The following is a 27,341-nucleotide window of genomic DNA, read 5'->3' on the forward strand; positions in this document are numbered from 1 at the left end:
TTTAGGGAAATTCCTTTTTTCTCTCAAAAAACAAACTACTGGCAAAGCAAAAGATGGGAAGGGGAATAATGGCAATTTGGGGCATCAACTTTCCATTTTCCTACCATTCCTTTCCTGCCTACAAAGCTATTGTTCCAGGCGGGTCTACTTTAGACCACTCCAAAGGCTATCTGAACAATACTCAAATTCTATTCCTAAGTGGCACCATTCAGAGCACTGGGAGAAGTGATTTTTACATATGGGGCAACTATAAAGGAGCCCCGTATGTAGTATGTTATTCAGTGTATGGATAATAATTATCTTCCTTTTCAGTAACTTTTTTTTTCCCTACTGGGGAATCTCTTTAAGATGATACAATCTGAATTAGAACAAACACAAACACCTTAGAAATGGGAGACAGACAGAAAAAACAAACAAAACCTTGAGTAGGCCCAAAATAGGGGTTTGAAAGAACTTCTGTATGCCATCACTGCCAATAATCACTATAGCTCTGGCAGGGACATCTGTGTCCAGAAGCTCCCGAGTCAGCAGGACTTATTTCAGGTGTTCCCCACTCAATTAGGCTAAACCTATATATCTGTCTTAAGCTGTGTATTAATAGTTAATTCTCTTCATGTTTTCAAAATGACTTTACATACCTTTGCACAGTTTATAATGTTCAAAAAAATGCTCAAAAAATGGTTTTACCTTATACTTTATGCTCCCCCTGAAAAAAAGCCTTCTGGAAATAAAAATCAAGATAAATGTTGTGTGTACATTCAGGAATGGCTTGTGTTTGGTATCAGATAATTATGTAATGAGCAGCTGGGCTCTTCTCCAGTTATATAGCCCAAGGAAAGCAGAGAAGGGTTACAGCTGTAGTGAGAAGGATGACAGAAGATTTCAGAAGAAAGGAGTAACTAATCTGGGAGCAGGCGGAACTTCTCTGGGATGGGAGGGAGTACGGTAAACCTTTCAGGGGATCTCCTTTTCTTTGACATTTTATAGCACCTTTAATTTTAAGGAAGGGTTCTATTTCTTTAAAGAATAAAGGACATACATACCCCACAATGAATGTAAACAGTTTTATTTAGAAACAGATAGGTACCTGTTTGCATTATAGAATATAAAACTTGATTTACACTCTATAAAAAATAACCAGTATCCAAATTCAAGAGAGCTAGCATTCACAGAACACACAATGTGGGTGTGTGGCCACTGTTCACCAGCCTCAGGCTTGACTTAAACCAAAAAGATAATCCAGGGGGATCATTAGAGATTAGAGTACAACACTTGCTGCTGAGCACCCAGCTTCCAGAAGTTGCCATTTTAGCATATGAAGGTTTGCTTTCTAAGTGCATAACTTTAACATAAGGCCTGGGTTCTCTGTACCTAGTGAGCTGTGAGGCTCTCCTGCCCCACAATTCATGTGCTCTCTATAATCCTGGTTGACGTTATCATCTCTGATCTTAACAATAAAAATGGGGAATCTGGAGAGCAGAGAATTTCCATTCCCCTATGCTGGAGTTAAACTTTAAAAGGGTGTATCTACTCTCAAGAGCTCAATGCAAAGGCCAGGATGAAGTTACATGATAATCTGGCTTTTTACGAGGCCAAGTAGTCCCCCTCAACATGATCATGGAAGACCAAAGGATACACCTAGGTTCAGATTATAATAATCACCCAGCACCACCTGAATGTATTATCCATAAAGATATATGAAATAATAAAGGTTAGATATACATATATTTATCTTAGTAACCTGAGGGCTAAAAAAGTTTGGAATACAATTCTTCTTCTCAAAAGAGGTCCATCTTTAAGAAAGGGACCAAAAAAGACAGAGTTCGTGTTACATAAAATATGGGTAAAGTGTGTTGGGAACAGAAGGTGGCTTCTTCAGCTCTTTCTACAATGTCCCTCTCCTTGACAAGGATTGGCAATCTGCTGAACCATGATAAACTTTTTGGGGGCAGCGGGAAGAAGGGGAAATGGGGGCAAAGTAAGTGACGGGTCAAAGGCAAGAAGGTTGAGCAATGGTCCTCAAACCAAAGAGTCCTCTATGTAGGCCCTCTCATCTTTGCGTCTGAGTTCAAGCTCTTCAGCTGACACAGAAATAGGCCTGGTAGTAAGTGGTTAGCATTCTGAGGTATGAGGATCCCTGGTAAATTCAGCAGCATGTGGTTTTTGGAAACCAGCCCACAAGACAAGAACACTGCAACCAAGCTCCTAACTAATACTGCTATTTAACCACTGTCTGAAAGAGAAAGGAAAGAAAAAAAAATCCCCAATACATTGGGAGGTTGTAAGCTTCATTTAAGGTGGTCCAAACAATCTAATTTACCTTAGGGTTTCTTAAAAGAACCCTCATTTAGTAATCATTTCTCTTATTAAAGGCACTTTCAATGACGTAATTGGAAAGGAGTACAATTTAACTGCAGTGAAAGCAAGATTAAGTCCTCGGAACACCTGGGGAGACAGGCGCTGAATGGGGCCCTTCCAGTGAATTCAATGGGCAAGACAGTCTTGAGCACTTCAACAGATGCACACCCAGAAAACAGTATGCCCTGAAAACACTGGTATTTTTCCCTTAATTTTCCAGCTGTTTCTATGTATAACTCTGTAAAGAGATCACACTCACTACTTGATTGATTTTCAAGACACTGGCCCTAACTCTTCCCACACACAGCTGTGCCCAGCAAAATTAGCAAACAGCTAGTCCTACTGGGAAGAAAAAAAAATGAATGAAATCAAGTCGAGCCAAGTTTCCTGACAGCACAGGGATCTGTACTTGCCCAGATAATGCCACGATCAATTGCTGGACTTATAGCAACTGAATGGACTGTGTGGCCCCTACCACTTATAAAACATACTTTTCAATAGGCAAGATTGTTTCTCTAAATATTAATTGTGGGGCATTTTTCCCCTTTTTCTCTCTCCTAAACATTTCTTATTGATCTCAGGCTTCAAAAAATTAGGTAAGTCAGAATTATAAAAATTACATAGCAAGGGTTGAGAAAGAGTGAAGGGCTAATATCTGCCTATGAGCGTGAGTTGAGGATGTTGATCCTTCATATCATACTCCCAACCAGAGAACAAATACAAAAATAAACACACCATGTTATACATAATACAAAGTGTAAATCTACAAACACAAGTGTACTAATTAGAGTTGTTCCTCAGAAGCACAGTTCCCTCCAGTCCCTCAAAGAGCAGGAGGAATGGGGACGGGATGGTTTTCATTACGCCTTTTCAGGTCTTAAAAAAAGTTTGTGATAACAGTCTCAGTAGCGCAAACAATTTCATGTGAAACCAGAAGCTGTAAAAATAAATTACTTTTGAAGACATGTGGGTTCCTCTGTCTGCAGCTCAGAACTCATCGTGTCGTACTAAGGCCTCACCAAAATCTGTGGCCTGGCTGCCCACAAATAAATCATACTTGTCAACAATCTCCTCCTTGGTAAGCTTGCCATCCTGAAATCAGAGAGAAGAGTGGATTGAGGCAAAATAGATTTCCCATTCCAAATTTAGAAACACTGTATAGAACAAAAGGGGTAGTCAGGATTTAAGATTCTAATCCCATTAAATTAAATGGGAACTTAACCCTCATCCCTGACCCCCTCCACATACACACGGAGGAAAGAAAATAGCAATTAATACATTTTTCTTATTAAGTTAAACTGGAGGGATGGAAATAATATAGCTCCATAACCTAATGCTAGAGATACGTCAAGCAAGATGTGGAACATCTCCTCCGTATAGGTACCAGACAGGAAGAGCTGGGTAAAATAAAGTGAATCAAGTCACTGCCTCACAGGAACATCTGCTAACACCCTCACATAGTCCTCATCCCCACTACACTCTAGCCACCAATCAGACTGCAGACACAACCCCAAAGGAAGGCTGAGACACTCATCTCAAAAACTATCTAGGACAGATTCCCAAGATTTGACCTTGTGAGTTTCTTTTTCTCACATGGCTCAGGACATAGCACTTGGCTACTTTAAGTGACTGAAGTAAGAACTCTATAAACAGACCAACCCTTATAAAGGCTCGATGCTAAGACACTGTATAGACAGAAGACTAGCCTAGATAGGAGAAATGTTCAGAATACAAACCCCCCCATCTATAGATTTTCAGCTCACTCTAGGCAGAGAATTCAAATCGCTGAAAAGGTGACAGGGCTTAGTAATAATACCACTCTTTTAATAAACCAAATGCCTCAGATAATTGATCAAGGACAATTTTAACAGGCTCCAGAGGAAAGCTGATTTACAATCTAACTACTAAGAATTTAGTTTTAAAAAGCATATTTAAGAAGGAAATGACCAACTTTGAGTAGGCAAAATGTGCCTATAATAGGTAAAAGAAAAAAAAGAAAAAATGAGGAAAAAAAAGGCAGGGAAAATTTCTTGAGGATCCAAAGATAACAGATGACGCATGCTGGGCACAGGCTACGCACATAGGCTCTTTTCTGAAGCCAAATGCCTCCAATGGTGTGAACACTGGGCAAAGGGATTTCTAAGACAAGATCGGATAGCTAGCACTGCCCTGTAAGTTTTTAATCGCCAACTTAAGATTTGCAGCAGACTTAGACTAATTAAGACTTTAAATGCTCCATGTACCTCAACAGCAATGTTTTAGGTAATCCCCTAGAAAAAGACTTTGATCACTGCTAGGTTGTCTGGGCCTGGCCGGACTTACCTTGTTCTGGTCTGATTCATAGACTAGGTGCCTGGCTTCTGCCTCTGCATGATCATAGTCTGATGGCAGGATCCAGTCTTTGGTCTCTTCCTTGTCCATCTTCCCATCACGGTTCTTATCTCGAAACTCCACAAATTGTTCTCTTTCTGTCTTTACCCATTCTGGCTCATCAACATTTCCATCATGGCTGTACATGTCACCTGCATGCACAGACACACATGACATAAAAGGTGAGTTTGTTTTTTTCCCCCAAGACTGTCACATGCTAATCTGGCTTAACTTCTTCCCCATCTGGAACGTAGTAGCAGTTACAAGGCTATTTTATAGGTCAGAGAGGCCTTAGAAATCAAGGCATTTTCCTGAGGTTTAATTAGTATTTCCAGCTACTGATTTTGAGTTAATGAGTCCAGAGTCCTTGGCCCTTAAAAAACGAAAAAGGGAGATGACTAACATCCAGAAAGATAAAGGCTAACTTTCAAAAGATAAGTTGTTTCCTACATTCTATTTCAATCCAAGGCAACTAGTTAAACCTGACTACTGGTATTAGAAAGGTGTTATTTTAAACCCTCAAGAAAACTTGAGAAGTGTAGACTAGAAGCTCAAACTGTCTACCAACCAATTACTAAGGATACTTCAAAACGTATTTCTAAAAATGATGGGTATATTCTTATATAGCCACGTCATTATCACATTTCACAAAATCAATTTTTTGGCATTCCTGAATACTCAGTCCAAATCTTAATTTTCTATTATTTTCTAAAGTTAGTTTGTTCAAATTACTCATATGAATGGTGGTGGCTAAGAAATTGTTATTGTACCTGAATTTTACTAGATTTAAGAGTTAAGGTACTTTATTTACAACCAACAGAGATTATTCTTTACAACTGTTTAAACTTCTATTTAAATACTGCAGATACCGATTTTAAAATGTGTAATAAAATATTGTTTGTCAAAATTCTTTTAGGGGTGCCTGGGTGGCTCAGTCGGTTAAGTGTTCGGCTTCAGCTCAGGCCGTGATCTCACAGTTCGTGGGTTCAAGCCCCGCATCGGGTTCTGTGCTGACGGTTAGCTCAGAGCCTGGAGCCTGCTTCAGATTCTGTGTCTCCTTCTCTCTCAGAAATAAATTAAAAAAAACATTTAAAAAATTAAAAAAAATTCTTTTAGAATTATGTGAATGAAAAAGTCTGAAGACTCCCGAGGTATACATCCAAGTCAGTGTATGTGCACTGGATGCAAGGTAGGGGAACATGCCTTGTATACGTCTAAATAGTTTCTAGCAGTTCTAGGCAAAGGTAGCTACTTAGTTGTGGTAAAGATTTTATATGTAGGAACCCACAAAATGGAGAGTGCTCCAGCAGACTGCCCAAGCCACAAAACTGAACACAAGTCAGCCTGCACTTAAGGAAACACCGTACTGCCAAGGAAATTTAACACAGACCAGTCACAATCCTCCAACTCAGATTTGGCTAGTTTACCTGACCCTAGAAAATAGGACCTGCTACTCAGTCACACTGTTTCTATGCTGCTTTTTCTAATGCTCCAGAAAACTCGGCTCTTGCCCCAAATCCCTTGGGAAGAGAGCGGCCCTACTTGTTAGGCACTGCACTCCCCAGACCACGGACTGTTTTCCCTTGAATCAAGGATGAACTCATTACTAAAGTGTATTATTGTCACTTGACAGTTGGTACTGTCATTTTCCTGAACTTGAGGGCTAAGATTAGAACTACTTCTGTTTTAAACAAAGGAGGTACTAGTACCTCAGGACAGGACTTGCCTGTTTTTTTCTATGCTACAGCACATTCAGAAAATGTAGTATTTGTATGATGCACTGGGCCAGTGCCCTGCCTTAGCTGTCTTGTGTGTTACTTTTATAGTACACATATGGGGAAATTCTGAATTAGAGAGGGAATAAATATGTTTTTAAACATTTAAATTTTTTTTTAATATTTCTTTTAATATTTATTTTTGAGAGAGGGAGGGAGACACAGAATCTGAAGCAGGCTCCAGGCTCTGAGCTGAGAGCCAGCCACCCAGGGGTAAATTATTTCTATGGGCAAACACAGTTCTACAACTTCTCACCTTCTTCTAGGAAAAACAGTAGAAAGAGACTTACCAATATACTCTTCCAGGTCAATGAAACCATCAGCATTCTTATCTATATCCTCCATTGTTTCCTGGACAAAAGAGAGTAAGAAGAGACTATTAAAGTCCGTACCTAGACTTTAATTATTCCAGGTTTAGGCAATTATTTATCACTCATTAAAAGCACACAGGAACGTGTGGGTGTAGTTACAGTGTCGGGGTGGCTTAGTCAGTTAAAGCGCCTGACTTTGGCTCAGATCATAACCTCACGGTCCGTTAGTTCGAATCCCACATTGGGCTCTGCGCTGACAGCTTGGAGCCTGGAGCCTGCTTTGGATTCTGTGTCTCCCTCTCTCTCTGCCCTCCCCTGCTCACACTCAACCTCTGTCTCTCTCAAAAATAATAAATAAGCATTAAAAAAATGATAAAAACACACATGTACACGTGTGGATATGGTTAAAGCATAGGAAGTTGCTGTTTTCCTAGCAGAAAAAATGGTAAAATATTAACTATTTTTTATGCTTCAACCCAAAATAACTAGGAATCTTCTCAGAGGAACACTGGCACTATTTAATAATGACCTATCCCACCAAGCCCATAATGATGTGGAATAGCCCTAGTCATGCCGAAGTCATTCTAATATGACCAATAGGTCTATAACTATAGTCTACCTTTCATGTTTACAAAACTAAAGTCTACAGCTTATGTTTTACTTCTGTGAGAATTCTTCAATTATTACTGTTATTAGAGTCTGATCACTGGTTATGGGATTTTTTTTTTAATGTTTATTTTTGAGAGAGAGACAGAGAGAGAGAGAGGAAGGGAGGGAGGGAGGGACATGAGCGGGCAAGAGGCAAAGAGAAAGAGGAATAGAGGATCCAAAGAGAGCCCCATACAGGGCTTAAACTCTCCAACTGTGAGATAGTGACCTGAGCTGAAACTGGACATTTAACTGACTGAACCACACAGGTGTCCCAGTTATGGGATATTGTTAAGATTAGGATATTCCTAGGACACCTGGGTGGCTCAGTCAATTAGGCGTCCAACTTTGGCTCAGGTCATGATCTTGAGGACTATGGGGTCATGCCCTTCATCAGGCTCTGTGCTGACAGCTCAGGGCCTGCTTCAGATTCTGTGTCTCCCTCTCTCTCTGCCCCTTTCCCACTCACTCTGGGTCTTTTCAAAATAATAAATAAACATTTAAAAAAAAAAGGACTTTCCTGGAGCACCTGGCTGGCTCAGTCATTAGAGCATGGGATTCTTGATCTCGGGGTCATTGAGTTCAAGCCCTACAATGGAGCTCAGAGCTTACCTAAAAATAAGTCATTCTTCCAAATATAGGGAAAGGCTTAAGAGAAAAGATAGTGTAAACAACAAAAAGAGAAACTGAGTTTCTGTTGAGAATCACTGCTCTCCACAGACCTGTACTACTATGTCTTTCATGTAGTCATACTCCTCAGGGTGCAGGAAAGCTGTGAATTCTTCCTTTGTGGCAATAAGGTCTCCATCCTTGTCTGCCATTTTAAACCTCCGCTCATCTCTAACCATCATTTGTTTATAGTTAAATCCATCATCAGGGTCTGGATCATCTAGAAGACAAAACATTTAGGCCAAATCTTAACAGACTTCCACAAAACATGAAAATGTATGGGCTGAGGAATCAGTTTTCAAGAAGGACAAACCAAGCAATGAAGAAACAACCTAAATCCCCAGGTAAAATTGTAACAGTGTGAAAAAACATTCAGTTTTGGTCATCGAAGTCAGGTCCAAGTTGAATGAAAATGTTTGCCATCTAACATGGAACCCTGACTTCTTGGCTATGTAATCTATGTAATGCCTCACTATTTTTGGTGTTAAGGCTACTAAAAGTTTGGACTTTCTAGTTATATCTGAAAAGCAGTGGTAATTCTAAAGTCATACTATTTGAATTTGAATCCTAACTCTACCCACCTCCTAGCTGTGTGGCTGTGGACAAGTAACTTAACTGTGCTCCAATCTACTCATCTGTAAAATGAAGGTGATAATGGTGCATGTCTCATAGGACTGCTATAAGGGTAAATGAGCAAATAACTAGGTGTTTAGAATAGTGCCTGGCGTATAGTTGGCTTTCAATAAATGTTAGCTATTGCTATTTTTATTAAACATTCGAATCCCACTGAGAATCTAGATATCAAAGGCTTTCTATCTCATATTAAGGTCACTTTGATTCAAGCCTACAGCATTATTATCCTTTGAAAAGTCACGTTACTTTTTTCAGCCAACTCAAATTGTCTACCAAGAATTATAGGTACTGTTTGCCACCCCTTTCCCTCAACTATGTAAGATTCTAGGATGCAAAACTAACCTAGAGTTATACAGAATAGGTTGCCTAGGGATAGGGAAGGTAAGCATGATTATAAAGGCACACGAGGAAATTTTTTAGGGCGATGAATATATTCATTTATCTTGACTGTAAGGATGGGTTCACTGGTATATACCTATGTCAAAACTCATTAATTGTGCATTTTAAATATGTGCAGTGTACTACATCCAATTATACCTTAATAAAGCTGTTACAAAAAGCAAACATTAGATTACAACCAAATTGAATCTGGACCTATCCATGTGTTATGATGTTGAACTATATATGCAGTAGTTATTTAGTCTCTTGTAGAATGAAATTCAGCTCTTTAAGTTGAAGGAGTTATCTGTAGGAAAAAGCCCAAAATAAATGAACAAAAAAATCTTTTCAATCTGCTGTGTGGACCAAAAGATAGCACGTGAAGATATCATGAAATGTAAAAGACTCCACATTTAAACTAAAACAATTGTTCCTAGAACATACTGATTAAATAAAGATACGGCACTAGTTTTATAAAAAGACCCACAGGGTCCCTTTAACAATAGCACCACACTGCTGACTTTTAATACCAAAGTTCAGTCCTTCCATACTTTAAGCACAGTTTGGAAAACAAAAACAAACTACCACTCTATTTTGAAAGTGGGGCAGTTTGAAACCTCATTCTTTGTTGACTGTCAAAATTCAGTAAGACGGAGGGGCGCCTGGGTGGCTTAGTCGGTTAAGCGTCCGACTTTCGCTTAGGTCATGATCTCGCGGTTCGTGGGTTCGAGCCCCGCGTCGGGCTCTGTGCTGACTGCCAGCTCAGAGCCTGGAGCCTATTTCAGAGTCTGTATCTCCCTCTCTCTCTGACCCTCCCCTGCTCACGCTGTCTCTCTCTCTCTCCTAGAAATAAATAAAGAATAAAAAATAAAATAAAAAAAAATTCAGTAAGACGGCTTACTGAATCGTGAGTATACATGATACTCAAAATCATAATAGGTTGAAGATGGAGAATTTAAGGAAAAGACACCCACCGTTTAAAGATACTAAGTCATCTCTTCTAAACAAAGAAAGTTTCAGTACCAACTGTGTAACAAAAATAAGAAAGACAGCAGAAGACAACTTACACAATAAGACTAGATTCTTAACTAAGAGCCCTTCTCTCCATCTCAGGGTAACATGTGGTGACTGGAATCAAGCAGCACACAAGCGATAAAATATTTTTAATAACTAAATTCATGTGTTTGCTGTCACTGCTTGGAGTGCCACATCTATCCTAAGTACTGTGCTAGGCAGCCTGCAGTTTCAAATAGGCTTTTGATCTAGTTTTGGCATAGCCAGGATGGATCTCAGTATTCCATATTTTACTTGTAGTGGAGACAGTGTTAACCTTCCTTTTGTGGAAAGCAGATTCATTAGGACAGATTTTAATTAAAAGCTAAGATGACTTACACCTGAACTCAAAGATTAAATCAAGAACATACTCTCACAAAAAACCCCCGCAGCACTTCTGTAAGCCACCTCCTTACCCTAGTGCTATCCACCCACATGCTTCCAGGGAAAGATGCCTTATAAAGATATTGCTTCTCTAGCCAGTGCTTCAGCTTATTCAGTCTCAAGTAGAAATACCCATTACATTGAATCATTTGACCTGAGAGAGCAAAAGAGCTCTCAACAGATTTTTATGTACATAATCATACAAAGAGTTTAAAATTCATTTTGGGTAGCAAGTAAGTGCCTAGGTCTCTGAACTGAAATTTATTAACACACCATTCTGTTTAGATCACCAATAGCCTAGCCTTTGCTCTATATTTGTAAGTCCGAATGAATCAGGAGGGTGCTGGGTCTTAGCCAGAAAGCAAGAAGCACGGGTGCCTCTCCATCTGCACTGACTTCTTAATACACATGTTCTTAATTGGGTGAAGGATATGTTTGGTTCTTGGCTAAGTGTCAAGCATGAAGAGAGATTGCCACTTTAGTCTTAGCAATGAGAACAAGCTCAATACAGAAATAAAAGTCTCTTCACTAGAAATGCATGCAGTCCTGTAATTAACACAGACAGCTGGCTATCCAGTGGGGGAAACAGACCATTATACACTCACTGCTTGTTAATCAGTGGTGGAGAATGCCTGCTTTAATCCAGAAATTTGCCTAATTTCCAGGATAAAAATGTAAGAAGTAACATTTATACATTCTTATCTCAAATTGTAACCACAAAGAGGAATCACATAACAAAAACACCCTAATCATCAACTCAGTAAGACTGCCACCTCTCATTCAGCAACAGGCAAGTGTGATAAGTAATAGAAGATTACTAACAGGTGGCCCAAGCATACAAGCTACCAAATCAACAGAAAGCAATCACATTTATTTGCCTTGAAGCATGTGCATAGCAGGCTGATAAACTCATGTGCCAGAGAAAACAAATGGGAAATTTTCATTTCTAAACCTCAGTTAGCAGACATACTAAAAGTTAAATTTTATCCAGGAAAGGTATTTGATCTTTATTTTATTATGGAAAGTCAGTAATTTTCCTATTCTCACCAGTTATAAAGGAATCTAGTTTGGTTTGAATTTCAGGGTCACCACTTTAATGTGACCATGTCAAGAGATATTTCAAAGTCTCTTGCTTTGCATTATGAAACAACACAGCCTTTGAGAGGAGATCTGCCCCCAAAATGGTCTGAGAGAACACAGAAAGAAAAATTGCTAAAATATTATCTGAAATGCTAAAGACGTAGAAGATACCAGACCTTACAAAACTAGAATACTTAATATACACATTTAAAGTTAATAAGATTAAGGTAAATCAGTTCACAGCATTTGGACTATTTTTAAAGAGCACAATTTCGTCCTTTCCTTCACTGTGTGACCCATTTGTTTCTTTGACTCAAGACCATGGTCTCTATCAGGCTGACATCTTGCCCCTTACCCAAGTAAGTGCCATAAGTCACGTTTCTGTACTCATCCCAGGAGATTAAGCCGTCTTGATTCATATCAAACTCGTGCCATTGGTTTTCAACATTGTCATATATGTATTTCTTCTGGGCGTGCTTAATCCAGGATTTCAGCTCCCCCTCCGTCACAAACCCATCTTTATCCACGTCTATTTTATCTACAATCATTCTACAAGACAAAACAGTTACGTTTCAAGGTGCCAGCTCCACAAGGCTTTTTCCCCCAGATAGTAGGGACCTACCTAAAACGTAGCCGTAGGTGGCATTTTTATACTCCTCCCAGGAAACGAGGCCGTCCTCATTGAGGTCATGCCCCTTCCACTGTCGCTCTACATCCTCGTAAATCCAGCGCTTTTGTGCAAACTTAATCCAGTCTTTGAGCTCATCCACAGTGACAAACCCGTCCTTGTCGCCATCTATTTTACTTACAATCTTTCTGTAGAAAATGCAGAGAAATCCAGCAAGAGGTTAAAAGGACACAAGGCTCTAGACTTAGCCAGGTGTGTGCTGTGACCACAGGTGTTGCCTAGGGCTAAAGCATGGACATAAAAATTGTCTCCAAAAAACCTTCCAGACAGGCAACTGAAAATATTTCTCTTAAGTGGACTGTTACTGGTAATGAGCCATCTAGATGAGGCAAGCACAGTCCATGGCTGGTGCACTTACATGCAAAGGCAAACCCAGTCTCATCCTTTCAGGGGCGAGGTTACAGCCAATGGTCAGAATCCAGAAGTGAATATCCATTCCTATCTGGGTTCTCCATTCTTTGTATCAAACAACATGCAAATCTTGTTTTATTAATATGGAACGCTTCACAAATTTGCACGCCATCCTTTGTAAAGGGGCCAAGTTAATCTCTGTATCATTCCAATTTTAGTCTATGTGCTGCCGAAGCAAGCACAACACGCAAATCTTTATGCTTTTATTGCTTTTAGAACAATCTAAATTTCTTGGTAAATAATCACAAATCACTGATAGGGTTTTCAAAAAATTCAAAAATTTAAACCAGACTTAAAAAAAAATCCAGCTGCTTAAAAAAAAAAGATAACACTTTTGTTAAAAATGTAAGATATCAAAGATAGTTCTGAGATCACTTATACCTCAAGTCAAGATTATTAAAAAACAAAAGCCAAAAAACCAAAACCCAAACACATACATAAAAAAACACCCCAAAAACCAAAAAGAAAAAAAAAAAACCCACAGGTACACGAAGACAAAAGGATAGACACATGCTTCTTATAAAAAATAGCTAACAGCTAATTATATACTATGTTGATTTGGACTTTCACATAGAACCACAAAAACAGAGAACTCAGAGGAAATGATGTGGTAAGAATGTCCACCCCTGACATACATGAGATTATGAGACTGTTAGTAAGTTGAGAGGGTGAGAATACATATGATAAAGCAAAACTACAAAGCTAAAGAATGAATATACTTTGCCCTTCATGTGCTTTTCTTCCAGGCTTGGCATCTCAGTTTAACTTAAGAATTTCAAAATATGTGCATGATATGAAAATCTCTACAGATACAACCACTCACTTATAGAGACTAAGACAACCTATGAAAAGTCAACCCAAGTAAGTGGCCCAGTTTGAAATGGGAGCTTCAAATCAAGATATCCAAGAGAAGTGAAACCTTTGCATACTCCTATGCTCTATTATTTGCAGGACTGAAAAAGACTGTCACTTGGTAGCAAATAATGTCTTTTCCTAGTCTGCATTCATTTTACAAATACAACATTGGAAAGTGATTAAAATCACAGACTACTAGTGACACTATGAAAAGAGATTCATCTTGATATTGGTATGTTGTTAGCCTTAACTGGCTAGTACTTAAACTCTATAATTTAACAAGCATACTCCTTCAGGAAATGTATAATCTTAGAGCTTTTATGCTCAAGTGTTAATAGAATAGGTAAAACAGTAAAAAACTTTCTCTTAAATACCCTCCTCTATCTGCATGGACATGAAAGGTTTTTTGCAATTTTAACCCTGGAGTTTTAAAAAAATATCAACACATTAAGTTACACTGGTATTAAAAACTTTTGCATTATCTCTAATAGGACCTAGTTTATGTCCAAATGGTACTGACTACCAAGAATGCTACTGTACCATTAAGAAAAAAAGGGTAAGGCATCAGAATGCCTGCCATTCTCAAATGAAAATTTTAAACTACTATAAACAGCCTAAAGTGGGTCACTCAGATAAATATCATTCAGATAAACACAGGACTGCTCAGAATGGGCTTTTGTTAATGAAGTTGGCTGAATCCCATTCTATTTATTCCAACCAAAATACCTCAGATGGTTTAACGCAGAGGTTGGCAAACTTTTTCCGAAAAGGGACTGATAAATATTTTTGATTTTGTGGCCCACATATGGTTTGTCACATATGTCTATATTTCAATAACCATTTAAAAATATAAAAGCCATTCTTATCTTGCTGGCCATCTAGCCTGCAGGCAGCTGTGAAAATACACTGGAAATGGGTATGTCCTCTTTTAGGCACAAGCTCTAAACTCTGGTCTCTAAAAGGCTGTGCACATTTATGAAGCTAATGGTGTTGTTTTCCTGTGACCTGACAGATGTAGTTATGATGTCATCAAGTAAGCATTTATTCCAGGGTAGACACAATGCACTTAGCGGACCTGGTTATTTCTCCTAAGAAGTAACACATGCCTCTACTTTTTTTAAGAGTCAAAAAGCAAATTCTTTGTTTTTTTTAATGAACCTGCATTAGTAAGTAGATTCTAGGAGAGTTCATAATATTCCTGAAATTTTCAGCATGCAAAATTTTATACATCCCTATGTGAACTGTTCTGAGGAAGAGTCTTTTGGTTTCCTTAGACTCTCAAAGGGGTTGGCCTGTGACCTAAAAAAGGATGACGAACTGCTCTAGTTCATTTCCAAAGCAAATATATCAAGTGTGAGAACCTTTTAATATTCAGGATCACCGCCTCAAACAAATAAACCCTCATTTGAAGGACACCTAAACGAAACCTAGGTATATTTAAGATCACTTTGGGTGAGTGTGGGTGAATACACACATAAGAAAACATGTTCTATTTGTCAATATTCTTAAGAAAAAAGGGAAATTATATTAAATTGTTTTAAAATGTTTTTAGATATTACTAAAGATTTAAAAACAGTAGTGAATTTTTGCCAACTACAGGTATAAACAGTGACCTCTCTATCACTTGCTTTCAATATAGATGGAAAAGAGGAGGAGAGTTTGTTGTTCCCAACCTCTGGTATACAGTCACCTACCAAAACAATGTTTAAAATGCCACAGTGAATAAGCTTTAAAAAAAAACAAAAGTTCATCTGGAATCCTTGCTTACAATAGTGCATTACCTCATTTGTCATTACCTCCAAAATTTAGGAGAAGCAAATAGTACTCGTTCATACATTCTATAAAAGATATGATTTTAACCATCTTATTCTAACCAAATAAGATTATGTGTTGAATTTTTGTTATTTACTGATGACAAAAAAGGAACATTCTCTCTACTGAAAACTGCTAGCAGAGCTATTCCACCACCTATATAGAGCCAGAACACACTCAGTAACACCAAGTCTAAAGGCCCTTCATTATTTAAGAGTAATTCTGTGAAGAGCCATGTATAGACCCAAATATGGGTCAAACATGCACATTATTAATAGGTGAGACATGAAGACTAAGAACACTCTCATGCACCCCTATTTTTGGCCCAAATGTTAGCATAGTTATAAGATTAAAATTAAAAGTAAGCGTAGCCTCTTAAAATTCAAGAAGCAACTAACAGAAGACTGACTAATGTATTTGTTTTTGCGTCCTATTTTCAAATGAGATGGTTTCTCATTCTACATAGCAAAATCTTTTGGGTATTTCTGAAGTATCACCCAAAACAAACACTATAATGTCTCCTAATCATAGCACTATCCACAATGGCAAAATACTTTTGGAAATTCCTATGTGGTACAACTTTCCAAACAAATCTCTTGAATATAGTTCAGAAAGTTACACCAATGATGCTCATTAAGGAGAAAATGTTCACTAAATTAACGTGCATTTTCTTGGGGGCATCCCACTTTGGTTCAGGTCCTGATCAGGTCTGAGTTTGAGCCCTGTGTCGGTCTCCCTGCTGTTAGCGGCAGAGCCTGCTTAAGATCCTCTGTCCCCAACCCCTCTCAAAAACAACCTGCATTTCCTTAAAAAACAAAAAAAAAACAAGGCTTCAGAAGAGCCAAAAACAAAAACTACCAAAACAAACAAACAAAACATTCTCAGATGCTCAGAAATGATCAACTGGTATACCATCAAATCAACTTTCCAGGTAAAAAGATGCCTGCTGAGAGCTACAGGACCCAACTATGACCCAGCTGTCATTGAAACAGCAACTAATACTCTGACATTAAGACCATTACTTATTACAATCTTCTAAAAGGCAAGGTTGGTTTGCTTTTGTTTTTAATTAAGCAAATATCTGAGACTGAAAACAAAGAATGAAGGATATTCTCAGAAATCATCAATTTTATAGAAATTAGCCTACGGGTATCATTTGCAGTTTATTATCCACTCAAAGGCTTGGCTTGGGGCACAATGAATAGGTCACAGATCATTTTTAAAAATTAAAAGCATCAGGGATGAGAAGCCTCCCATGTAATGTGCCTCTAGGAACAAGATGCAATTCAATCTGGGTCCTGTAGCATTTGGTACTTTATGCAAAAATGACTTTGCTTTGTAGAATGAGGTAAAAAACATTATTCAGGGGGCGCCTGGGTGGCTTAGTCGGTTAAGCATCCGACTTTCGCTTGGGTCATGATCTCGCGGTTCGTGGGTTCGAGCCCCGCGTCGGGCTCTGTGCTGACTGCCAGCTCAGAGCCTGGAGCCTGTTTCAGAGTCTGTGTCTCCCTCTCTCTCTGACCCTCCCCTGCTCACGCTGTCTCTCTCTCTCCTAGAAATAAAAAAAAAAACAAAAAAAAAACATTATTCAGTGGAGAAATGTATGAAAGCAAGCAATTAACTAAGTTTTAGTGGTAGCAATTCTGTGGCTAGCTTTCAGAAGATGTAGTTCAAAACAGCTTTACTGGGTTGCCAAGCCAAAAGAGAAAAAAAGAATGAGATGGCTTATAAAGAAATGTTACTTTAGCCCCTTGAGAGCTGGCACCTTACCCAAGCCTTTCCTTGCTTTCTTCTGGTGTCAGCTGATCAAAGGTCTTTGCCTCTTCAGCACCCAAGAAGGCATCATGGTCATAATCAAAACTCTGAGCATCATTGTGAACTTTGTCGCTGAGTTGAGGCTCATGGTGTACACGGTCTTTCTTTTCTGTGGGCTTGCTCAAAGCAAAGGCTGTGCACAAGGACAGGCACATAAGAAACTGTCGCAGGTCCATGATAATCAGATCCTAAAGAAAAACAAAGGTTAATTAATTCCAGAAGCAGTGTGCTTTGTAATTAAACAAGAAATTAAAAGCTCACATCCAGTTATTAATTTGCTATCACCTGAAATATTATTACTTAATCCATAAAATAAGAATGGTAGAATATCAGACTTTCCAATTTTATGGTAAGAAATTTTCACCAGTTTCCTTCATTTGACTGGAAGCTGACAAGGAATCAGTTAAAATACCCACTTGTAAGTAGGCCCCCTTTAAAAAACACCAAAGTAGAACATTAATCTCTTTAAAAAGTGAAAGGACCAACATTTAAATTCAAATTTGCTTACTGACTCCCAACAACTTTACTTTTTGTGCTACATCAGAAGTCTGGTCTTTAAACCTGGCTGGTTATTAGGATTACCTAAGAAGCTTTAAAACAAACTCCCCCAATTGAATTAGAATCTTTAAAGTTGAATAAATGCATCTGCAGTTTTCAATGCTTCTCAGGTGATTCTGATAATCATTAGATTAGGAACCATGAACTATTTGAGCAGCGTCCTTCTCCTATATATAGCACCAAGTTGTCTCCCATTATCCATGCTCAATCTCAAATCATCTTCAAAGATCAAAGCATTCAGACGGTACAGTGATGGATAACAACTGCTTTAGCATTCCTTACACTGTTTCCAAACTTGCCCAGGCATAAAGACCGCCTGGAGTGCTGTTCAAGTACAGGTTTCCAGGTCCTACTCCATACAGTCAGAATCTCAACAGTCACAGGTGATTCTAATGAACAAGCATAAGACTGGTACACTTTATTGAAAAAATGATTAAAAATTACAGAGAAGCTGCAGGATGCTAACTTATTTAGCACACTCTACAGATACCCCTCAGTACTGTCTAGAGAGGTTACAGTCTTAGAAAAAAAACCATAAAATTAAAATCAGAAGGAAAGATTTTCCCAATTTTCATATTTTAACTAATCTTTCACCAGTAGAACATGGATTCTGAATGCTTTCCCCACTGTAGTAAGTTTTTGTAAATTCACGTAATCTCTTACTCATTTCTGTTTGTGATTAGCGGTTCCCTTACTGGATAGATAGGTGGTTATTAGGCATGAAGTTTGTTGTGGGTTGAACTGTATATCCTCCTAAAAAGACGTGCTGAAGTCCCGACCCTGGTACCCACAAACGTGACCTTATTTGGAAACAGTATCTTTACAGAGGTAATTACGTTTAAAATGAGGTCATTTGGATTAGGGTGGGCTCTAATCCAATGACTGATATGCTTATAAAAGGAGGGAAGTTTGGACAGACAGAGAAGAGAATGCCAAGTTATGGAAAGAGGCAGAGATTGGAATGATGCATCTGCCAGTCAAGGATTCCTGGCAACCCCAGAGGCTAGTTAGAGGGAGGGAAGCATCCTCCCTTGGAGCCTAAAGACAGAGAGTATATGGCTCTGCCAAGACTCTGATTTCTGATTTCTAGCCTCTACAGCTAGGAGAGAATAAATACCTGAACTTTTAAGCCACCCAGTTTGTGGTAATTTGTTACAGTAGTCCTAGAAAAGTAACAAGAGGCTCACTATACAGAAGGTCACTACATCACATGAAACTTAAACACATTACCTTATCCTAATTTGCAGATTAAACTAGCCAGACTTCACTTTCCCCAGGATGTCACTAGTGGAACCATCTAGTCCAAGGGCTCATAATTTTTATGTAAATATTTTTGAAAACATGAAAATTCTTTCAGCATAACTTAACTCAGTGGGGCTCTCAATCCAGACTGACTGCACACTAGTATCACCCAAAGACCTTTAAGAAAATATGACCACTAAGTCCCACCCCTATTAATATTTTTAAAAGGCAGCCAGGTTGTGAACCACTATTTTAACTAACCTCTCAAACAGCCATAGTGATATCTTAAGAAATCTGACCTGAACTTATACTTAATATAAAGAAACTGCATATATCTGATCCTGCCTCAAAACTCTGAGAACTAGAATGAGCTGCTCCAGGGGTAAAGAAATTAAATATGCCAACAGATTAGACATATTTCAATGTATCTTTTTCTTGTAACCAAATAGCAGTTAAATGAAGTTACATTGTATTACCTTGGATTTAGAGTTCTTTAAAAAAAATTTTTTTTAGTTTTTAAAAATTATTTTTAGGGAGGGAGAGGTTTTTTGTTTGTTTTTAGAGAGAGAGGGAGAGAGTGAGTGTGCACGTGGGAGAGGGACAGAGAGGGAGAGAGAGAATCCCAAGCAGGATTCCACATTCAGCATGAAGCCCAGGAACCCATAGCAGGCTCAAGACCCTGTGATCAGGCTGAGCCAAAAACAAAGAGAACACTTAACCGACTCGGCCACCAGGAACCCCTAGAATCCTTTGGATTCAATAAACTAAAAAATGTTTACCACAGCCATTGGTAAGCATGTTATACAAAGATTCCTTAAAAGCAGAAGAAAAGCGAATAGAGAAATATGTTTAATCCCAATGCAACCTAGAGAGCTGATTATACAAAAGAAAAACCGGAGGCCTCCATGAATAACTTTCAGCCTGTAAATGCATACAAGGACACCGTATCCCACATCTGAGACATCAGCTCACTGGAGAAGGGTGAGAAATAAGGTCCTGAAATGGCAGAGGAGGATTTGTCAATGTAAAGTGCTGTATAATAAGAAAGTTCTGTAGAATAAATAAGAATGGAAGGCAGTCACTCCCCCGAATATCCATTCTCCAAAATAAAAGTACTCTCACTTGATGGTTATTAAGACTGATGAAACCCTGCAGTGCTTGGGTGACTCGGTCAGTTAAGCCTCTAACTTTGGCTCAGGTCATGATCTTGTGATTTGCGAGTTCAAGCCCCATGTTGGACTCTGCTGACAGCTCAGAGTCTGGAATCTCCTTTGGATTCTGTGTCTCTCTCTCTCCCTCTCTGCACTCCCGCCAACCACGCTCTCTCACTCAAAAATACACATTAAAAAAAAAAAAGACTGATGAAAACCCATGAGAAGAAGCAATGTGAAAGAACAAGAGACTCAGAGAAACGGGAAGAAGGTGGTACTTAAGCAGTTTCCACCAATGTTAGAACTCAGATAAGCTTTTTTCTCAAAGCTTACTGCATTCTGTTCCATGCTATTCCATTAAAACACCCAAATTTGTATACAAAGGCACTGGCACAAAGATTTTAACATTGACAGTTTATAATGATAAAAAAAATGGAAAACTAAACCACAGAACTAGTAAATACATACTAAATCTGTATTATGGAACAGTACACAAAGGTTAAAAAGAATGAGGTAGATCAGTCTGCACTGAAATGGAAAATTCACTGACATGTTAAGTTGAACAACAACAAAAAAGCAAGTTGCAAATCAATGTCAAGATCTCATTTATGTAAAAAGAAAAAACCAAACAGCCTCCCAGATTGTTTATATTTGTATAAAATATAACACATATGCACAAAAATGGCATGGAAGGATAAACATCTGTAAACAGTGGTAACCCCCAGGCTCAAGGAAGAAGAGATGGGGTGGCGTGATGAGGTTGGCTTGGAGTAAACTTTAATATTGTACTCTGTTGCCTATATTTTGTAAATGAGTACACATTCACGTGTATTATCTGTATTATATATTTTTTAGATTTATTGGAGGGGGGTTAGTGAGGGACATAAAGAGCCCTGCACTGTGAGGCAGGGCTCAAACTCAAGAACCGTGAGATCATGACCTGAACAGAAATCAAGAGTTGGATGCTTAACCGACTCAACCACCCAGGCACCCCTCTGTGTATTTTTTAAACAATATTATAAAAACTCTTTTCAGTATTAGTTGGAACGCCAACATTTTCAAGACGTTTCTGTAGAATGAAAAAAGGAAATTGAAGAAAAAACTATTCTTAAGACATAAAGTCTTTTCAGAGTAAAACATGCCATTCTAGATAACACTTCAGCATACCCTTCAATAATTCAACTGATCAATCAAATCTGTGAACAGGAAAGAGAAAATTAGATATTTAGTGGCTTTCTTAAATGCCAAAGTGAGTATGCCTTTATCTTAGGGCAAAATAAAACTTCCATCTTAAACTAGAAACAAATCTTTAGACCAACAAAACTCTTCCAAGACAAAGAACAAATTTCTGTTGTTATTTTGTGACATATCCAAACAATATCTAGAGGTTTACAAAATCAAGTAAAGTCAAGTCACTGCAACAGATTTTCCTTATGCCTATTAATACAGAAATTTCACATTTAGAAAAACTTTATAAATGACTACATTCCCAGAATAAAATACCCTAAAAATTCTGACATAACACTCTAACAACTCCTGTAAACCCCAAATGTTACAATATGAATGCAATAAGCTCATTACCAAGGCCTGGAAAAGATACATGCAAAGTTTTGATACATGTAACAGAGAAAAGTAACTGATTCACTGCAATTTAGATGGAAAACAACAAATCAAGTTTCAGGCTTTACTTTTTTTTTTTTTAAGTTTATTTATTTATTTTGAGACAGACAGCCCACACACAGGCACACAAGTAGTGGAGGGATGGAGAGAGAGAGAATCCCAAGCAGGCTCCATGCTGTCAGCGCAGATCCTGATGCAGGACTTGAACCCACGAACCCAGGAGATCATGACCAGAGCTGAAACCAAGAGTCGATGCTTAATCGACTGAGCCATCCAGGCACCCCATCAGGCTTGACATCTTTATAACAAGAATAAGAGAAGAATTCCAGAGTAAAAGTCAAGAGCTCCTGCTTTATCATCTATCCAACTTCTTCCTTTCCCGCTCTCAACTAACCTTCCAATCCCACTCCTCTAAAGGTTCCTTCCTCTATTCTGTCAATCAATACTTCTCAGGTCTCCAAAATCTAAAATCAGTCTTGCCCAGACCTTGCTATTCATTCAGGCTTGCCCTTCCCTTTCCTTCACCCACAGGATTGTCTCTACTGCTATCTCTGCTTCCTCACTACCTACTGCCACCCTGAAATCTAGCTTTCTATCTACCACTGATGAAACTGCTTACAACAGTAATCAAAGACCACTTGATGGACAAACCCAATGGTCCTACCTTCATCTCTCTGTAGTGGGCAACGAAAATCCCTGCTCTTTATATATATATATATATATTTTAAATATACACTCTCTGTGCCCACATATATCAACTCCTGGTTATTAGAAACTTTAACAAAGGCCTCTTGTTCTATGAATATAGATACTTAAAAAAGACTACTAAATTTATCTAAATCCATATAGCATATAAAAAATGTTCAAGTGGAAACAAAGACTATCCCCCAAGACAAAGGATATTTTACATGGGAAGATGTGAGAACAGTACAACTTTTCACACAAGGTATTTGAAGAACGGTATTAGTGCAGTTATTTCTGAAACATCTCTTTTCAACCAAACTGAAACCAAATGATAGGAAACTAAATGGCCCTTCTTTTTTTCCTTCGCTCTTCACTATAGCTACACATCAATGGATAACAAGATATCAGGAAAACTTAAACGAAGGACTTAGTTGTATGAATTTTTACCACGTGATCTAGAAGGTAAATCAATGGTTGTGCAAAAAGCACCTCCCCATCTATTTCTCAAGTTACTTACAAGTTTTTTCCTTCTAAAATTCTGTCCCTCCCTCACCAAGGGTAACAGCTAATATTTTTCTTAAAGTAAAAAAAAAAAAAATCTGGACCGGTACTGTTCAGGACAATAGTTACTAGTCACATGCGGCTGCTATGCACTGGAACTGTGGCTAGTGTGAATTAAGATGTGATAAAGTGTTAATAGAAAGAAGGTATTTTGTAGGTACTGGACTTAATAAATTATTAAATTAACTTAAACTGCTTTAAAATTTCAGGTGAAATGTATTCATGTGACTTGTACTCTATTTCTATTGGGTAGTGCCACGTTAGAGTCACAAACTAAATAGAACAGAAAAATACCAAGTAACTATCATCGTTTTGAAGTATGTCACCAATAATGGTCTTTTGCAAAGTTATTCTCATGAATTGCTCCAGTTAATTTAGAAGGAGAAAACATTAGTATCATAAGCTTGAATTTTTTCAATAACAAAGATTAGCCTGAAGAATCCATTTATTTTAGCCATTCAAAATTTTCCTTGAAAGCTCTAATTCTTGCCATTTTCCTTCCTTCCCAGTCATCGGTCACAGAACACTTAAATTGCTTCAGGGAAATTTAGATATCTGGATTAAATACAACTTCTCAAGAACATTAGCACTGAGTGATCCCACAGATATTCTGGTTGATCAAAGACCCATTGCTCAAAGTTAACAAGTGGGAGAAATGGGTGTGGTAATAAAATTCCAGTTCTCTGAGCTGGATATTCAGCAAAAAAGGCAATCCTAAGTGACTACTTCAATTTTGGACTGGAGGAACAGACTGGGCCTATAATAAGGCCCAGGTTATGAAATCTAGAAATTAAAGCTATCTGGTAATCTGACACTCTTTACTTACAACTTTAGTACAAGTACCACCAATGGATTATCACATTAAAGGAATAATGTCATCCTTCATGATCTGATAAAAGTTATGATAATGACAAGCCATTTACTCAATGTTTCTCTGGTGATGATCAAATTTAGATTAGTTCATTAACACCTATTTTATATTTGAGAGAGAGACAGAGAACGAACAGGGGAAAGGCAGAGGGATGGAGACAGAATCTGAAGCAGGCTCCAGGCTCTAAGCTGTCAGCATAGAGTCAGACTCCGGGCTCGAACTCAGGAGCAGTGAGGTCATGACCTGAAATCAGACGGTCAACTGACTGAGCCACCCAGGTGCCCCAACGCCTCTTGATTAAATTATTTAGGGTATTGAGAGCACACATTTATAAGACAGCTGAGAACAGAAAACTGCAAAATTTGTCTATAGAAGAACAGCTTTAGGAATGACATGCTTCATGAACTCTATATCCAAAGCAATCTAGTACAAACTTAACATTGCTTTGGCTACAGAGAAAATTTTTAAGAAAAAAATTCCAGGACATTCTGGGAGAAAAAAGTTTCCTTTGGGGATGATGAAACTCTAAAACATAATTAATTGCCACAGGAATGCTTTGCAAAATTGCCACAGGAACTTTGTTTTCTACTTGTAATTTTGCCATACATGTTTCACATGCATAGAGTCCTTGAGAATTTGGTAGTTATTTTAGCTCAACCTCCCTTCTGTGCCAAATGTCTATAAATAATTTTAAAGTCCTAGATAAAAAGATCTATCTACTATGATTACTCCAGCTGGATGTAATCTGTACCCATTACTCTCAACTTTTATAAAATTTGTACCGCTCCACAATAGATCGTAGGCTACTATAAGTTGTCTCCTTAGCTCCCCTATAGATACTTTAACTTTTTTTTTCTTTTTCTTTTTTTATGTTTTATTTATTTCTAGGAGAGAGAGAGAGACACCGTGAGCAGGGGAGGGTCAGAGAGAGAGGGAGTCACAGACTGAAACAGGCTCCAGGCTCCGAGCTGGCAGTCAGCACAGAGCCCGACGCGGGGCTCGAACCCACAAACTGCGAGATCATGACCTAAGCGAAAGTCGGACGCTTAACCGACTAAGCCACCCAGGCGCCCCTATTTTAACTTTTTTAAATGTTTTGTTTATTTTTGAGAGAGAGACAGAGTGTAAGTGGAGGAGGAGGAGACACAGAACCTGAAGCAGGCTCCAGGCTCTGAGCTGTCAGCACAGAACCTGACGCAGGGCTCGACCCACGGACCGTGAGATGATGACCTGGGCCCAAGCCAAGCGAAGTCAGACACTTCACTGATTAAGCTACCCCAGGTGCTCCTAGATACTACCTGTTTAAAAGGCAGGACTCTCAGCTAACAGAAACTAGTATTGTTCTACAGTCCCTAATACAGTCTCTTGCACTTTTTATATACCAATACATTTTACTGGGTTAGCTGGACAATACTTGGCAGAAATGCAGTTCCTGACTGCTCCCAAACCCCAATTCCCCTTACCGGATCTGGCCATCAGAAAAGGGTCATTTCAGCTGTTTTAACTCTAATACATAAATTACAACATCAATGACACCCATATTTAAGAATTCAGAGAGGATCTAGGATGTTATGGCCTCGTATCTCCAATGTCTATGCCTGGCTACACCTCTGTCTTTCTAACACCCCTGGCACACCCATGTTATAGAAAAGTTGTGTTAATATCAATTACTGATCTCCTATACTGGTGCAATGTAAATAAAATGCCACCAATAAGTATCTTCTGACACATGAATGAATGGAAGCAAACAATTATATTGAGAATGATGAATTGATTTCAAAGCTGTAAGTAACTGAGTACCATCCACTCAGGATACCCAATTAATTCATCTTTATCTGTTCATGGGCCTCCTCGTTGTAATCCTCAAAAAAAATCCTATCGGACACCCCAAATCATTGTAAAACTCAGACAAGGTCTAGGAAACCTATCCTCTACACACAATTACAAGTTACAGGTTTGTACTGTGAATGTGTTCAGTGATGGCCATCGTTTGTCACTTGGTTAACTAAATTTACTGAATGAGGTCAGACATGCATTTGTGGTGTGTCTTCCGTTCTAGGGCAAAAAAAAAAAAAAATTTATGGGCGGTTGCACGGTCTCCACTTCCCAGTTATAAAACCATATTAGAAGCAACCTTATTCCCAATTCATTAACGTTGACTTTATGGCTCCTGCCGCCAGTAAGTGAATGCAGTTCAACTCTCAGACATCATTCCAGTAATTTATACACTTAGTAATTGAGATCAAGGGCCCTAAAATTTTAGCAAGAGACCCAGAAAACTTCTGCCTTGACGCAAAAGCTGCTTTCAAAACTATCAACCACCGACTATGTTCTTAAACAGGGCAGCTGTAGGGAATTAAGTTTACTGCTGAACACAAGATGCCAAAAAACAGAACTAGGGTCCGGACCTATGAGCAACAAAACAAGGTAAAAATACAATCCCCTAATAAAGGTTTATTTATTTTTTTTTATAATTTTTTTTTAATGTGTTACTTATTTCTAGGAGAGAGAGAGACAGCGTGAGCAGGGGAGGGTCAGAGAGAGAGGGAGTCACAGACTGAAACAGGCTCCAGGCTCTGAGCCGGCAGTCAGCACAGAGCCCGACGCGGGGCTCGAACCCACGAACCGTGAGATCATGACCTAAGTGAAAGTCGGACGCTTAACCGACTAAGCCACCCAGGCGCCCCCCCTAATAAAGGTTTAAAAACTCTTTTCTGTCGCTGACAGAACTATGCAGCCAAACAGGAGGCTCTCGAAATAGTCGGCTTTTCTTTAAAATTACACAAAGTTTTATTTTAAATCACAAAGTGTCTCCCCGCCCCGTTTCTACACCCTCGAAGTCGGTGAACACAACTTTCTTGGCAGACGCACCCTCCTCTCGGGATGTGGCCTTGGGGCTGGAGGACACAGGTAGGCCGGGCAGCGGGAGGTGGCAGAGAACTGTTACAATACTACTACTCCACTGCCCTCCGACCTTCAGTAGGCAAACACGAATGACCCTCTAGTCCGAGGGACTCAGTGAGAGACGCGACCCAAGGACGGAGGACGTGGCAAGGCAGGCACAAAACAGGACCCCACACAACGCAAAGCCGGGAGCCGGAGTTGGCCGAGACCCAGGCCCCTTCCCAGAGCGCGCGGGAGTGCGAGCGGCGGCCTTCAATTCAGACTGCGCGCTGCGGGACCGGGGGTCGCGAGCAGGCTCAAGGCCCGTAACTCCGTGTTAGCAGAAACAGGGGCCCCGAACGAAGGGGACCCATGCCGCGTCGAGAGAGAGGGCCGAAAGAGAGCGAAAAATGGAGACGGTGCGGAAGGACCGAGGGCCACGGCACCTACCTTTCCTCTTAGCACCCACAGCCAAGGTTGCCGCGGCCGCCGCTCACCCACCGGCTCCGCTCACGCGCGCAAGCACCGCCC

At 39.1% G+C, this 27,341-nt stretch overlaps 1 protein-coding gene and 1 non-coding gene across 3 annotated transcripts; both read right to left on the bottom strand.

Moving 5' to 3' along the window:
• Window positions 1-1,050: 1,050 nt before the first annotated feature.
• CALU (calumenin) lies at window positions 1,051-27,341 on the bottom strand. 2 transcript variants are annotated; one of them, XM_077770767.1, is made up of 7 exons: window positions 27,261-27,341; window positions 17,196-17,428; window positions 12,015-12,208; window positions 8,185-8,351; window positions 6,794-6,854; window positions 4,681-4,880; window positions 1,051-3,450 (listed from the first exon to the last, which is right to left on the bottom strand). In XM_077770767.1, exons 2-7 carry the CDS (start codon window positions 17,414-17,416, stop codon window positions 3,346-3,348), a joined length of 948 nt encoding a protein of 315 aa, XP_077626893.1. In that variant the 5' UTR covers window positions 17,417-17,428; window positions 27,261-27,341; the 3' UTR covers window positions 1,051-3,345. The 2 variants fall into 2 exon arrangements, with proteins under 2 accessions (XP_077626893.1, XP_077626891.1); XM_077770765.1 differs by lacking the exon at window positions 12,015-12,208 and adding an exon at window positions 12,282-12,475.
• LOC144237121 (U6 spliceosomal RNA) lies at window positions 12,836-12,940 on the bottom strand. Its single transcript, XR_013336770.1, has one exon. It is a non-coding gene; the product is annotated as a U6 spliceosomal RNA (small nuclear RNA).

The sequence above is a fragment of the Crocuta crocuta genome, unplaced genomic scaffold, assembly GCF_008692635.1.
Source record: "Crocuta crocuta isolate KB4526 unplaced genomic scaffold, BGI_CrCroc_1.0 scaffold266, whole genome shotgun sequence".
NCBI lineage: Eukaryota > Metazoa > Chordata > Mammalia > Carnivora > Hyaenidae > Crocuta > Crocuta crocuta.